Source organism: Scardinius erythrophthalmus (genome assembly GCF_964197995.2).
Source record: "Scardinius erythrophthalmus genome assembly, chromosome: 4".
Lineage (NCBI taxonomy): Eukaryota > Metazoa > Chordata > Actinopteri > Cypriniformes > Leuciscidae > Scardinius > Scardinius erythrophthalmus.
In genome coordinates, this window is record NC_138224.1 from 8691023 (window position 1) to 8706865 (window position 15843).

At 39.4% G+C, this 15843-nt stretch overlaps 1 protein-coding gene across 1 annotated transcript in view; it reads right to left on the reverse strand.

The window, feature by feature from the left end:
• Positions 1 to 14838, reverse strand: part of LOC308689053 (scavenger receptor cysteine-rich type 1 protein M130-like) — a gene marked incomplete at both ends in the record, with an annotated part of 56326 nt that extends 41488 nt beyond the window's left edge. Inside the window, 4 exons of the mRNA XM_081362603.1 lie at positions 9674 to 9838; positions 11253 to 11394; positions 11680 to 11697; positions 14794 to 14838. Coding sequence (XP_081218729.1) covers positions 9674 to 9838; positions 11253 to 11394; positions 11680 to 11697; positions 14794 to 14838 — 370 coding nt within the window. The remainder of the gene's footprint in view (positions 1 to 9673; positions 9839 to 11252; positions 11395 to 11679; positions 11698 to 14793) is intronic.
• Between the last annotated feature and the right edge of the window lie 1005 nt (positions 14839 to 15843).

The window sequence follows — 15843 nt, forward strand, 5'->3', positions numbered from 1 at the left end:
TGTCTTAACCAGCTAGATCTGGTTTACTAAGGGGTTCACATTTGCTGAAATCCATCGCACAGGTGGGAAGATAAGTGTTGGGAGGACATTGGGTTTAATTGTGTGAATTGTTTGTATTTTAAGTGTGCTAATAACAAGAATTGTTTCGACAGGAAACCCCGGAGCAGATGTGGCAGCACAGCAGACAAAAGAAAACTATGTGACAATAACCTCAACATTTGTTTTTCTTTACAGAAGATGCAGACTTTTGCGCATGGCATGAGCAAAGTGAAGAAACAGTGCCTAACCCCGTGTAATGCCTAACTTAAAATTTTCATTTTGCAGGATGTCAGGATGGATTGAACCAAACAGAACTGATTCTGTATTGTTTTGTTAACATGAGCAACATGAATGTTGAATGTTTTTTTCAGGGGAACAAGGACCCTGAGTGCTATTCAATGAGCAAGAAATTATCCGGTGATATGTTTCAGGTTGAAAATTTCACACGTCACACCAAAGGGACGACAAGACACGCGCTCACTAACAAAATCACTTAAGGCCTCCATTCGCAGGTGACAGTAGACAGTAAATGACTCATTCCAGTGGGGGTGCGATCGTGATCTAAGGGAAAATCTTGTAAGGATTTGAAAATGATTGAAGGATGTTAGACCTGGGTCCAAGCATCTGACCTAAACTATACCAACCAACATCAACAACCTCACACGCCAGCGCAAAGAATAAAGTAGGGGATCAATGATATGTGCTAGAAACATATCTCCCCTGCCAACGTTGGAAAAAAATCCTCTCTACGGCATGCAAAGTGTCATATTGGTGAAGATGGAACGTCCATGAGGCAACGAGATGATCAACATATCTGGAGAAAATGTTGACCAATTAATGGTTGAAGAAAAGTTTAGCGATTTTATTTGATTGAATCTAATTAGGGCTTAGTATTGATATACATGAAGGGTATAACTGTTCTTGAATTAAGACTTGAATTAATTCTATTCTTAAAGATATAGTATAATGGGTTTGATTAGAAAACAAGAGTGAATTTTTCTATGTTGTTTATCAGAGAATGATAAAGAGGAGGAATTGTTGTGGAAAAATTCATCTTTTCTTTGTATTTTATTTTCAACGATTTAACAAACGAATGCCATGCGTTCTTTGGCTGTATTTTGAGTTTCTTTTATGATATTGATACAGCTGCAGGGTGTGTGTGTGTGAGATTTCAGAGGTAAGGAGATTCCCGTGCTGGGGAGGGGTCAAGGGGGGTCCCTTTTGTTCCTTGTGCTGTGAAGGGTGACAAGAGATAACACTATAAAAATGCTGGCCAACCTCTGCTCTGGGTCTCACTCCGCCTGCAGCTGGACTGTGGATGGACTGGGAACATTCTTGCAAGAATAAATATCTTTTAAGGACAATTTGAATCCTGATGTCTCTTATGCCTGATGCTGTTTTGTTAGTTACTTGTTTTTGCCTCAACAGTCACTTTCAACCATGCTTCAATATCTGACGCTCAAAGCACCCTTTAGCGTCCATATGTGACGCTTCGGTTATGGGTAGGTTTAGGCGTCATGTAACTGACGCTTTCGGAAGCGTCAATATCTGACGCTCAAAGCACCCTTTAGCGTCAATATGTGACGCTTCGGTTGGGTAGGTTTAGGTCTGTGGTAGGGTTATGCGTCTCATATGGACGCTAAAGGGTGCTTTGAGCGTCAGATATTGAAGCATGGTTAAAAGTGACGCCTTGGGTATGAGAACGGGTTGATATATCAATCAACGAGAAATCATATTTTCCTTTATCTTCTGAAATAAAATATATTTATTATGAAAACATATTATACATGTCAGCAAAACTTTTTCCCAGTCCAAAAGGACTTGAAAGTAACCTACAAAAACAGCTCATATACAAAACAGTAGCCGTTTCTCAATGTCAAGGAAGGATCCTCGGAAGCCAGAATTTCGAGGATGCTACATCATCGATATCCGTCGAAGGACTGTTCCAATGTCGAGGATCCTCGGAATTTCCACCAAGGACTGAGTCCTTCGTTCGAAAAATATCCCATATACAGGAAAGGATGCATATGTGTAGCCTTCGCGCTCTTCGCGCTCTCAAATCACCCACAATCCTATGCGCGCAGCTTTGCTTGTTCAAAAAATTCTAAATGTTGGACGTTAACGGAGTCGGAGCGTTAATGGGTCAATATGCTTTCAAATGTAAATATATTTACATTACCAAACATTTGTTTTAAAAAATAATTACATCCATTATGTTATGAGTCAAATTGACCCGCACTGTTTAAACTCACTTGACAGTCAAATAATCAATATTATTAAAAAGGAGTTTTTTGATTTAAAAACGATTATATTGCCTGAGTGAACAGAACTGTGTCCATAGCAACGCTCTGTTTTTCATTTTCACTGACGTAATGACGCACTGACGTGCACTTGCTAGCCTGTTCCATTTACGTGTTCTCCGAATGCTAAAGAGGAGCCTCGCCTAGCCTCTGAAGGAAGTCACTTGGAAGGACCAGTCCTGCCAAGGAAGTATCCTTGACATTGAGAAACACCCGTACTACGGTCCTCCGTTCGAAAAATATCCCATATACAGGAAAGGATGCATATGTGTAGCCTTCGCGCTCTTCGCGCTTTTAAAATCACCCACGATCCTATGCGCGCAGCTTTGCTATCTTGTTAAAAAAATTCAAAATGTTGGACGTTAACGGAGTCGGAGCGTTAACGGGTCAATATGCTTTCAAATATAAGTATATTTACGTTACCAAACATTTGTTTTAAAAAAAATAATTACATCCATTATGTTATGAGTCAAATTGACCCGCACTGTTTAAACACACTTGACAGTCAAAGAATCAATATGATTAAAAAGGAGTTTATTGATTTAAAAACGATCATATTGCCTGAGTGAACAGAACTGCGTCTATAGCAACGCTTTGTTTTTCATTTTCACTGACGTAATGACGCAATGACGTGCACTTGCTAGCCTGTTCCAGAGCCGTTGAAAAAACATAGACAGTAGAATGAACCGCCCAGGGAGCGCAAGTTCATTCCCTAGTTTAACGACGTGCTTCTGTGGAGGGAAAAGCGTGCTTTGCGCGGGTGCAAAATAGGAATGATACATGCGTCGGTGTACAAAGTCAATTGCGCTGGGTGCAAGATAGGGCCCCTAGTGTATAGTTATTGTTAATGTAAAAATCTAAATGCATTACATGACTGTAGATTATGTTGATGACATAGGAGCCCTGGGAAAAGTGAAGCAGCGCAGGTGCGGAAATAGACACATGTAAATGTTGATAATAAAGAGCAGACCTGAGTTCTACACGAGGTGTCAGTAAGTTTGTATACACATATATACATGGTTTCAGAAGTTAGCCTAAAGTGACGATGGCACAAGGACTTCGCAAGATTGACCCCCTCGTCTTTGACGAGAACATTGCGGACAAATGGACTAAGTTCAAGCGCGAATGGCGCATATACAGCAACGCCGGTCTTTCAGCAGCAACCGAAAAAGTGCGAGCATACACATTTCTCAACCTCGCTGGTCCCGATGCCCAAGATAAATATGACACTTTCACTTTCGAGGAGGAGGAAGATCCGGAGGATTCAAAAGTACTGGTAAAGAAATTTGAAGAAATCTGCCTGCCTGTAAAGAATGTAATTATGGACAGACATGCATTTAATACAACGAACAAGACGCCGCACAAAACAATCCAGTCCTACGTTTCAACGTTAAAAACACTAGCCAGAAAATGCGAATTTGGCATGTTGCACGACGAACTGATTAGAGATCGATTGGTATGTGGCATTCACAATGACAACATCCGCACACAGCTGCTGAAAGAAAAAAATCTAACTTTAAACTCAGCTATTGAAATATGCATGTTACATGAGCAGTCTGAAAAAGGAAACAAAGAAATAAAAAAAGAAGCAGGTACCAAAGAGCTAAAGAAGGAAAGTGAAGTTTGTGCAGTGCAATATTTTACGTGTTCTAACTGTGGAGGCCAGCACACATCTGACCGCAGCAGCTGTCCAGCCTTCAACAAGCGCTGCAATGCGTGTGGGAAATGGAACCACTTCTCTAAATGCTGCAGATCGAACAAAACACGCATCTACAACAGATCAGAACAAGGTTCATCTCAGTCAAACAGAGCACCCCACACGATACGCAGAGGAGGACAGACACATAGAATTCGTGAACTAGATGCACAAATTGCATATGAACCAGCAGATCTGTTCTACTGTGAAAGTGTAGAGGTGCCAGCAGATAAGGGAGAGATATTTACCATCCTATCCACTTCCAACACAGGGAAGCAACTTGAGGTGAAGATTGACACTGGAGTCCAGTGCAATGTACTGTCCAGAGGTGTTCTCCAGCACATCGACCCAGGAGCTCATGTCGACCACAGCCATGTAGTCAACCTTGTGGCCTTTGGCGGTCAGATCATAAGGACACTAGGTGTCACTAATGTAAACTTCACATGCGGGACACTACAGTTCCATGTTGTCGACAATGATGTAAAACCTCTATTGGGCCTCAGAGACAGCATCAAATTAGGCTTTGTGCAACTTGGCCCGAATGTGCATGATCTCCAACAAGGGGACCCTGAGCTCACAGAGTATAAAGATCTCTTTGACTGCAGCACCATAGGCAAACTACCGGTAATGTATCACATGCGCTTGGACCCCTCTGTGCACCCTACAATATGTGCTCCCAGACGAGTGCCATTGGCAATGAAGGACAAAATTATCAATGAACTCAACAGAATGACTGAACTGGGTGTCATTAAATCAGTTCAGGAGCCCACTGGGCAGTTCAGGAGTGGGTCTCATCTATGGTGGCTGCACGTAAGAAAGACGGTGCCGTAAGACTGTGTATTGACCCTGTCCACCTCAACAAGGCCCTCCTCAGGCCACATCATCCCATGAAAACAGTCGAACAGGTGATCGCTGACATGCCAGGAGCCAAGGTGTTCAGCATCCTTGATGCTAAGTGTGGGTTCTGGCAGGTGCCACTCAGTGAGGAATCATCAAAGTTGACAACCTTCATGACCCCAGTGGGCCGATATGCCTTCCTGCGCATGCCCTATGGGATATCAACGGGTAGTGAAGTCTTCCAAAGGTGTATGGAGCAGCTCTTTGAAGGACAACCATGTGCGATCGTCGTTGAAGACATCCTCGTCTGGGGCAGCACAAGAGAAGAGCATGACCAGCGCCTATGCCAGGTCATGGACAGAATACGTGCCGTAAACCTTAAGCTTAACCCTGACAAGTGCCGTTTTCGGGTGTCTGAGGTATCGTATGTGGGTCACCTTCTAACTGACCAGGGCATAAAGCCCGACCCTACAAAAACAGATGCAGTCCGTTCTATGCCAACCCCAGAAGACAAGCATGGAGTCCAAAGGTTCTTGGGCATGACAAACTATTTGTCAAAATTCATCCCAGGCTATAGTGAAACTACAGCACCCCTGCGTCAACTCTTGCTTCAGGATGTAGAGTGGTGCTGGCAGGAGCACCACATGGCAGCATTCACCAGACTCAAGGAGCTACTCACGAGCCCTCCTGTACTTCAGTACTTTGACGTGCATCAGCCTGTGGTATTATCTGCAGATGCCTCACAGCATGGTCTGGGTGCTGTCTGCCTCCAAAACAACAAACCGGTGGCGTTTGCCTCAAGAGCACTTATGGAGACTGAGTCACGCTACGCTCAGATAGAGAAAGAGATGCTGGCCCTTGTCTATGCTTGTCAGAAGTTCCACGACTACATATATGGCCGTCCAGTGACTGTCGAAACTGATCATCAGCCTCTCATCACGATTCTAAAAAAAACACTGCACTCAGCCTCTGCACGCCTTCAGAGGATGATGCTTAAGCTGCAGCGCTATAACCTCAACGTCATTTACAAGAGAGGCAAAGAGCTATACCTAGCAGATGCGCTTTCGCGTGCACACCTGCCCTCCACTGACTGGGCTGAAACTAGTGAGGATTATGATGTGATGACAGTGGAAGTTCTCTCTTTCAGGAGAATGGTGGAATTGAGACAGGAAACACAGGCAGACTATCTGTGCAGGCGCCTATCTGAGGTCGTTGCCGAAGGCTGGCCTGACTCATCAAAGAAGGTGCCACATGACCTCAGGCAGTTCTATGCCTTAAGAGATGAACTCACAGTTGATAATGGCCTATTGCTCCGTGGTCAGCGTTTCATCATTCCCCACTCACTGCAACACTACTATATCAGACAGCTGCATCAGGGTCACCCGGGCCTAGAAGCAACAAAACGCAGGGCCAGAGAAACCATGTTTTGGCCCAGCATATACCAGGACATTGAACATGAAATCTCCAGATGTGCTCCTTGTAATGCCCTCAGACCACACCAAACAAAGGAGCCCCTTCAACTGCATGATATACCAGACTTGCCATGGGCCCTCACAGCAGCGGATGTTTTTGAGTGGGAGGGGGAAGAACACCTGGTACTCGTCGACTCTTACTCCGGCTGGTTTGAAATAGACCAACTACCAAACGTGACCAGCGCGACCATTATAACCAGGCTAAAGCGCCACTTTGCCACCCATGGAGCTCCCCAACAGCTAATGACTGACAACGCAGCATATTTTACAAGCAGGGAGTTCCAAGAATTTGCCCACATATGGGACTTTTGCCATGTCACCAGCAGCCCCCATTACCCTCAATCAAATGGGCTAGCTGAGAGGGCTGTACGCTCAGCCAAACACCTGCTGGAAAAGTGTGCACGTGATGGTACGGATGTATATGCGGCACTGCTCAATTTACGTAACATACCAAGGGATGGGCTGCCCTCACCAGCCCAGCGCCTGCTTTCTCGGCGCACTAAGACTCTCATTCCCATGACCAAGGTTATGTATGTGTGCCAAAGGTAGAAACACAGGTCCGGGCAGCTCTGACACGGACCAGACAGAGAGGAAAGAAACATTACGACAGATCAGCCAGACCTTTGGCTTCGTTGCAAGCTGGGCAGACAGTGAGAATGCAGACGAACAGGGGATATGACAGATTGGCGACGGTAATAGGAAGAGCACCGCAGCCAAACCGCTACCAGGTTCAGTCTGGAGATGCCACATATGTGAGAAACAGGCGCCATTTACTACACACACCTGAACAATACACCCCTCCCACAACAGCAGAGGCCTCACTCAGCACCAACAGTGACCCTCTGCCAGAACCCCAGCCTAATGGTGAACAGCCGCAATCAGAACAGGTGCAGGAACCACCCGTAGTTGTCACCCGTTCAGGAAGAATATCAAAGCCCAACCCCCGGTACAAAGACTACACTACTTAAGTGTAGAGAGGTCCGTTTCCTCTGTTGCAGCAGCCCTGTTCCGTGTGGCTAAAAAATAATAATAATTGAGTTTGGAACTATAGCCGCTTTCCGACCAAGTAGTTCTAGGAACTTAGTTCTAGGAACTGTCCACTTCTAAACAGTTCTAAGAACTACTCTCCCCCAAACTCGGTTTTGCTGTTTGCGTTCGCACTGGCCAAGTGGCCATAGGAACTGGTAGGAGGGATAAGGGAGTGACGCAAGCACGGTGACTTTTATTTTGACGGCGCGACAGACCTTTATTTTGGCGGCACAGAGAACGCCAGAGCAAACAATGCTCGCATTCTCTGTGTTTATTAGTTAGCGATCTGTCTAACAGTACTGTTTAATATCTTATTAGATAGAACTGTTATAGAAAGTAGACATTTAAGGCATTTAAGGTTTAGAGACCCATCTATCACTGTTTTCCATGTTTGTGTAGTTAGTTTATGGAGTAAATATATAGGCTATAATGTGTTTACATTCTAGCTGTTTTAAAAATGGCGGGTGCTGGTGTTCCGCGTGCGTTCAGTCAATCAGTGCACACTAACGTCACGGATAGTTCCTATAGTGCTGGTTTAGACCCTACTCTGAAGTAGGACCTAAATTAGTTCCTATAAATGGACTTCCTAGAACTAAAATCGTTCCTAGTTCCTGCAGTGCGAACACACCGACATCCGGGTACTATAGCCAATAGTTCTAGGAACTGTGAAAAGGTTCCTCCGGTCGGAAAGCGGCTAATGTTAAATGTTTTACCTTATTTTGTGTGTCAGGTCGTACACTGCTCCCAGTTCTACTGCACTTACATAGCAGAAAAGGTTAGGGCTAACTGTTACTATGTACACCCATCATTAAGAAGGGGGATGTAGATTATGTTGATGACGTAGGAGCCCTGGGAAAAGTGAAGCAGCGCAGGTGCAGAAATAGACACATGTAAATGTTGATAATAAAGAGCAGACCTGAGTTCTACACGAGGTGTCAGTAAGTTTGTATACACATATATACAATGACCGCCCACATTTCAACATTTTCATGTCAACAATGTCTATGAATGAATTCTATCAGGGAATTACAGAATGTAGAGTTAGAAACAAGCTTCTAAATTTTATTTTTAACAAGGTCTGATTATTACAGTCTGACCTTAACAGTTTGTGCTGTCTAAAAGAAGCTGGAAAATTTAATTATGACTGCTTTTGGTGCAATTGTTTTGTACATTAAGACAGGATTTTTAGCTTTAGCTTACCTGAACAAATTACTTGAGCGCTCTTATCAAGACACACATCAAGATCAGTTGGTGGTATGAATCCACATTTCTTAAGTGTAGACTCTGATCCAGTACACATTGCATTTTTCATTCGAAACGGTTTTGATCCCAGTCCAAAATGAACATCATACAGAGCATCTACAGGTTCTCCACAGTCCAGCTCTCTACACACCACTGCAGCATCAGACATATCCCAACCATCACCACACACTGTTCCCCACCGACCTCTATGAAGAACCTCCACTCTACCAGCACAGCGACTGCTACCATTTACCAGTCTCACATTTATTATGTCTATGAATGTAAGAGAAAAGGTTATTGTAAATTTAAATTGTTATAATAAAATGAAATGAAATTTGCTTTGTTGTACTTTGAACTGTTACCAGTACACAGCAAACCAATGTTGTGCTCATGTGAACAGTTGTTTTCATCTAACAGTGATGTTGGACAGAAGTGAATCTGAGACTCATTTCCTCTGCATTGAATCTCTTGTGTCCACATCGGAGCATCTCCTTTGCCAAAAGCATCTTCTCCCAGCACCTGTACAGGAGCCCCACAGTCCAGCTCTCTACACACAACCTCTGCATCCTGCTGGTCAAAGGTAGCGTCACACACTGAAACCCACGACTGATCATCAAGTATCTCTAACCTCCCAGAGCAGCGAGAACCTCCAACCAGCCGGACTTCTGAATAAGACAACACAGATCAACAAAAGCATGGCTTATTTATGGGGCTTCAAGATAATGATTTGTACATCAAAGCCATTTTATTTTTAGTCTTATAATGAATAAAGTAAAAACACAAAAGAAAACCACAACAATTATAAATATAAAATGTATTTATTATTGAAGTCAACATTTTAAAACTTCTTTAAAAATTAGAAGCCAATCTGGAAGTGCATATGAATTTTAATATGTAAAATACTTTACCTGAGCAAATGACTCCAGCATCTCTACTATGATTACAGTTGTTATTACCCCATCCTAATGACCCACAGTTCTTCAGTGTAGACTCTGATCCAGTACACATGACACCACTCAACCAGATTGGTCCTGATCCTGGTCCAAAATGAGCATCACCCAGAGCATCTACAGGTTCTCCACAGTCCAGCTCTCTACACACCACTGCAGCATCAGCCAAATCCCAGAAATCATCACACACTGTTCCCCACTGACCTCTATGAAGAACCTCCACTCTACCAGCACAGCGACTGTGACCATCAACCAGCCTCACATTCACACTGTCTAAATATTAAGCAGTAACAATGAGAGATGAAAGATGAAGGGATGAGAGTTAAAATTACAGCATTACAAAGTGGGTCAACTGGGAAAATGGGACACATTCGTCTGAGTATTTAAAATGAATATTCAGAGTTCAATACAAGTTTAGCTCAATCAACGTCATAGGTATGTTGATTAACAAAAAAATAATTATGCTGACTCCCTTTTATTAAAAAAATGTAGGGTTTCAATTATCCTAAAATGTATTATTGTTTCAGCTGTAAATAGTTAAAAACAATAACAGGGTTTATACCATTTTGTTGTCATGGAAACAAAGTTTAAAACTGGAAATAACTTTGCACAGAAAAGATTAGTGAGCATGTTTTTCCACACTATAATCATGTTAACGCATATTTGTTTAAGTATTGTTTCTATATTATTGAGACAGTGAGTATTTTAAAGTTTACAGAAAACCTCTTTTAAAGGGGGGACAAGTAGAAATTTATTATTTAGGTTAAAAAAATATTTGCCACAAATTATGTTGATTGAGCTTAAACTATATTAAACCTGGTGTATTCTTTTAATATATATGTTTCCCTCTATATAGTTCTATTGTAGCTGAGGTCTTGGCATTGTTTAAGACACTAACATTGTAACCCTATAAAAGGCCTTTAGTTTTTTTTTTTTTTTTTTCTTGATCAAAACTTCTTGACATAACATTATACAGCATTTATCCTGCTGGATTATGAATGAGTGATTCTTTTTCTTTTTTTTTATGAAAACGTTCATGGCACTTGTTCAAGCTAACATGTCTGTCACTAATATTTCCAAATCAATGTTTATAAAATCAGAACTCCAAATGTGTGATCAATTTTACGGCCACCCAACTCGAGGGACAGAGATGCCTGCATGGTTATAGAATAATGTTTGACACATGACGATTAAATCGTTTTCAGAGAAAAGGTGATCAATGTATGAATTGTTTTTTTTTTTTTTTTTTTTTTTTGATAACAGAAGATTGAGACAACATTTACAATGTTGATATCACATTAGAAAAATTTAATTGCGATCACAAGATAACAAGACAAAAAAACTACAATGATGGCCTCTTAGGGTTTCAGTAAATAAATATTAATATTATTTTAATAACAATATATTATAATGAATAAAAAGAAGACACTCATGTAAAACTTATTTGTAGCTCTATATAAATTGGAGAGACAGAGAGAGAAAGAGAAAGAGATAAACTGCCTGTTAAACACAAGAGCACAATCAATATATTGTGACAATGTGATTACACGGGCATCTAAAAAAAACACATTACAGCATAGTTTAATTTTAAGATCTTAAATAACATAACCATAGCCCTTCATTTAAAATAAATAAATAAATAACAACAAAAAACAACAAAAATCTCTTTAATTTCACTTCTACTTACCAGCTGTGATGAGTATAATAATTGAAGACAGTAAAATGAGTGTCAGGCATCTCTCCATCTCTCTCTGCTTGATTAATTCAACATCCAGTACAAGCTTCTCCGCACTGATGATACAGAAGTACAGGCGTCCTCTCTCAGCCCCCTTAATGAGAGAGAAAGAGGTTCAAAACCCTCCAATCACACTCGCTGTTACCTTATTAGACAGAACAGAGGAAATCATCAAACAACTTCAGTGACAAATCAGATGAGGCATTTATGATCTTCTCCATATATATATAGAAATAACTGTCAGTGCTGATAAACTCCTCCTCCCCACCCATCAAGACTGAGGGGATGCAGAAATACACACACACACACACACACACACACACATGCACACACGTATTTCACTGACTTACAGGATACAGGAAACTCTCCAGTTATTTACAGCATCAAAGCCCAACACCTGCAGAGAAGAGATAAAAGCACTGATAACTGTGATATTAGTGTATGCATATGTTAGCATGATATTAACATGTAATAAACTCAATGTTTAAATTAAATATTATTGTCAAATAGCAATTTAAAAAAATAAATAAATAAAAAGAAAATAAATAAAAAGAAAATAAAAAGTTTACACACCTTTCACTTCTGAGACTGTGATAGGCAATTTAGTAGTATTTTATATGTCCATGGTCCTATTAAGCCTGGTGATGAAAGTTAATAAGCTAAATAAAATTATATATTTAAATAAGTATTTTAAGTATTTTAAATACAAATTACAGTCCCTCAAAGTATTTAATTACAAATTACATTTCATGTATTTTTGTTGAGGAAAATTTAAATTACTAAATATTTAAAAGTAATTAAATACATATTTCAAATACATGAAATTAAAATACTGCCCATCTCTGCTAACTTTTTTTTAAGATTTTTTTTTTTTTTAATAATAATTAAGAATGACATTTGACATTCTAAAATAGCAGATGGACTAAGACAGTGCTTCGGAAAATCTGAACTTTGCCATTTATGTATGAAAAAAGATTAAGGCCTTATGCAAGGTATAAGGTACTTACATCAGGAGCTGCTAAGTTAAGACTGTGTCTTAAGAACTAGTCTGACCAAAAGCAATTAATTACTGCTAATCAGTCTTACTTTTCGGATTCAAGTTCGACCAAATAACTTTTTTTATGTAACTGATAAAAAATAAATAAATAAAAAGTCCAGTCTTGAAGAAAATAATGAGATGACTACCTTGTAAGTCTAAGAAGTTTATGCAACCGGCCCCAGGTCTTAAATGAGCTGCCATCCCATAATACATTTCAGCTGCCTCATCCTGTCATTCTGTCCTGACAAACACACACATTTACTAGAACATGTAAGTTGTTATGAAAATGATTATGCATAAATACATGATAATAATAATTATTATTATTAAAATAACAATGCAACTATATGTATTTGAAATACTTAAAAATAATTATAAAATACTTAAAATAAGTATTTGACAATAACAACAGCAACGCAACATTATCAAATTTTTGGTGTTCATGATTAAAACATTAATTTGATAAATATAATTCCTATAATTAAATAATTATACATATTATGCATACATAAATACATTATTAACAACAAGTATGTGATGATAACGGGCCCATGAATTTAAATAAATAAAAACATTAATTTGACTGTTTGATATAGATTACTTTTAGCCTTTCTGTCATGCTTGATTAAGATTGGTTAATCATGGCATTAATTATGTTCTAATATACAATGGGGGATGGGGGATGGGGGATGGGGGAGCAGTCGGAGGACATGAGGCAAAAATTAATAATAGGTGTCTTTCACATTTGCAATACTATCAACTACAATTTAAGTGAAACCTGATTTTTTTTTTTTTTTTTTTTGGGTGAATTGACCATTAGTATTGAAGCCGTGAAAGAGACCACAGCAGCAGCAAACAGACTGGAGCAGTTTGAGCTCAGAAAGACTCTTGACAGGATTTCTGAAGAATACACTTTTAGCTCACAATAAATGATATCAATAACCCATAAAAAGTTTTGAAAGTAACATGCGGGCTATTTAAGATTAACTACAGGTAAAGTCAAGTCAAATCATCTGTATTAGCGCTTTATACAGGTTGTTTCACGGAATTACCATAAACAGGAAATGATGATTCAATGATGCAGTAAAGCAGCTCTAAAAAGACAACAGTTCAATATTAATTTAGTTCGGGTTCAATAATTGTGTAAAGTTCATCAATTATGGAGTTCAGTTCTGATGTCATCATCCAGCTCAGTTCAGACCGATATTGTCAGTGCTGTCAGATCAATAATATTGTTGAATATTAAGTGTCCTAAGCAAGCCAAATGGGAGTAGAAAAGCATTATGATCTCTCAAATAATGAGAAAGATTTTTTTCTCTTCAAAAATGCTGTTAGCTTAAATATTCAATACACACAATTTGTAATATTTAGTCATCTTTTTGGGGGAGATATGTACTTATTACATCCTACAATGTAATGCAATTGAGTTCTTATTAGGACAGTTGTTTTCTATTTGAGTAAATGTACAACTTCACAACAACAACACAGACACTGAATATCATTTATGCAAACATCATATTTCAGGTTATTTATGAATGTTTTCTAACATACAGTACTGTGCAAAAGTACTGTCACAGAGTCCGTCTGTGATTACATGAAGAAACAGAAAAAACTGAGACAGACTAAATCCAGAAGAACTGCGGGAACATTTCCAAGATGCTTGAAGAAACCTCCTGCAAAGCTCCCTGAAAAACTATGAGCAAGTGTACCTGGACAAAAGCCGTTTTAAACGCAAAGGGTCGTTACTCCATATATTGATTTGAATTAGTTAATAGAAGTTAAATCATAAATAAATTCAATTTGTGATTTTATCTTTGAAAGCATTCTCACTTTACAGCATTTTAACACAAGTGCCAGTACTTTTCACAGTACTGTAGCTTTGCAGGAAGGTTTCTTCAAGCATCTTGGAGACGTTCCTGCAGTTCTTCTGGATTTAGTCTGTCTCAGTTTTTTTCTGTTTCTTCATGTAATCACAGACAGACTCGATGATGGTAAGATCAGATCATCCTGGCTGTTGTCAGATTCCTTGTGCTTACAGAAATCTTACTGGATTATTACAATTAATGGCAAAAAGAATGTTTGGAAATGTAAACTGATATTTCCTACTGACACACTACAGCAAAATATATAAATAACTGACTTATTAACATGCTGGTATTAACTGGTATTAACATGCCTGCACAGTTCTGTATTTTCAAAAATGTTCAGAAAAATTATTTTTGTATTGTAACTATCATGTTTTTTCACTGGAAGAGGAAATAAATGTTTAAATGTCAAAAGATTTAACCCTGATCCCGATTCATAACCCTGAACTGTGGCAATCATGGCAATAAACAATGCTTACTAGAAATTATCAAAGGGAACTCTAAAAGTATCTTTTCAAAATGTTGCCAAATATTTCAGGTATTTTGTTAAATTAAAAAATATAATTAAATTCCAGAAGCTGATATGAACAGTGGCAGTGGGTGTGGCCATCGAGTCAAACAGCTTCTCTGTCATCGTTTGACTCCTCCCCCACATCATCATAGTCTGCATTAAAGAAAGAGCAACAAAGGTGGCTAAATGGGACTACAGAGGTTGTCAGGGACATTAAAGAATTAAAGGATGCACTATGTCAGGATTCTGAGTCCTGATTTTGGGAAACTGTTCACAGTACAGACTGATGCCTCACAACATGGCATTGGTGCTGTAGCCTACTCCTTCAAGAGGAACAAGGTCAACTCAAGCCAGTTGTATACATCAGTAGGAAACTCCTGCCCAGAGAGGTAAACTATTCCACTGTTGAAAAGGAGTGCCTTGCTGTTAAGTGGGCCCTGGACTCTTTAAGGAATTATTTGCTTGGATGAAAATTCCGGTTGGAAACTGACTACTGAGCATTGGCCTGGTTAGGCCGCATGAAAGACACAAATGCTCGCAGTGGTTTCTGGTCATGCAACCGTTTGACTTTGAGGTGCTGCACAAGTCTACTCTTATTTTGTAAAAGGACTCTTATTTTGACCGTGGTCTGAGAAGATACATGCATACATACAGTTTTCATACTAACATAACACATTATCTGTTTTGCGCAAATTTTAACACCAGTTAACACAGATATGTGTGTGTGACAGATTGTGTATTTAGTGTTGTTCCTGTCCTCACCATGCCCTTTTTCTTTAGTTTAACATTTACTGAGTCATAAATTTCACTATGTTAATTTATGTATTGTGTTAAGAAGTCAAACAAGACCGGTAACCATGTTAAATGTTTGTTGTTTTCAATTAACCACTTGCATAATATAAATTGTCATACTTACGTATACTGGAACATTTTCCCATACCAGCAGACAAAACCCGGTCACAGTAACTGCCACCATTTTTGAAGATCTCTTTCCCGCCAATAGAAGGCACTGTGTGGGGGAGATTTGTGTTCTGTTTGATTCTTCGTTAATCATTGTTAAACATTAATAATTAATTGAGTTTGTTTTGTTTCCAATGTTTATATATTTTTGTATTATTCTAACAGTTT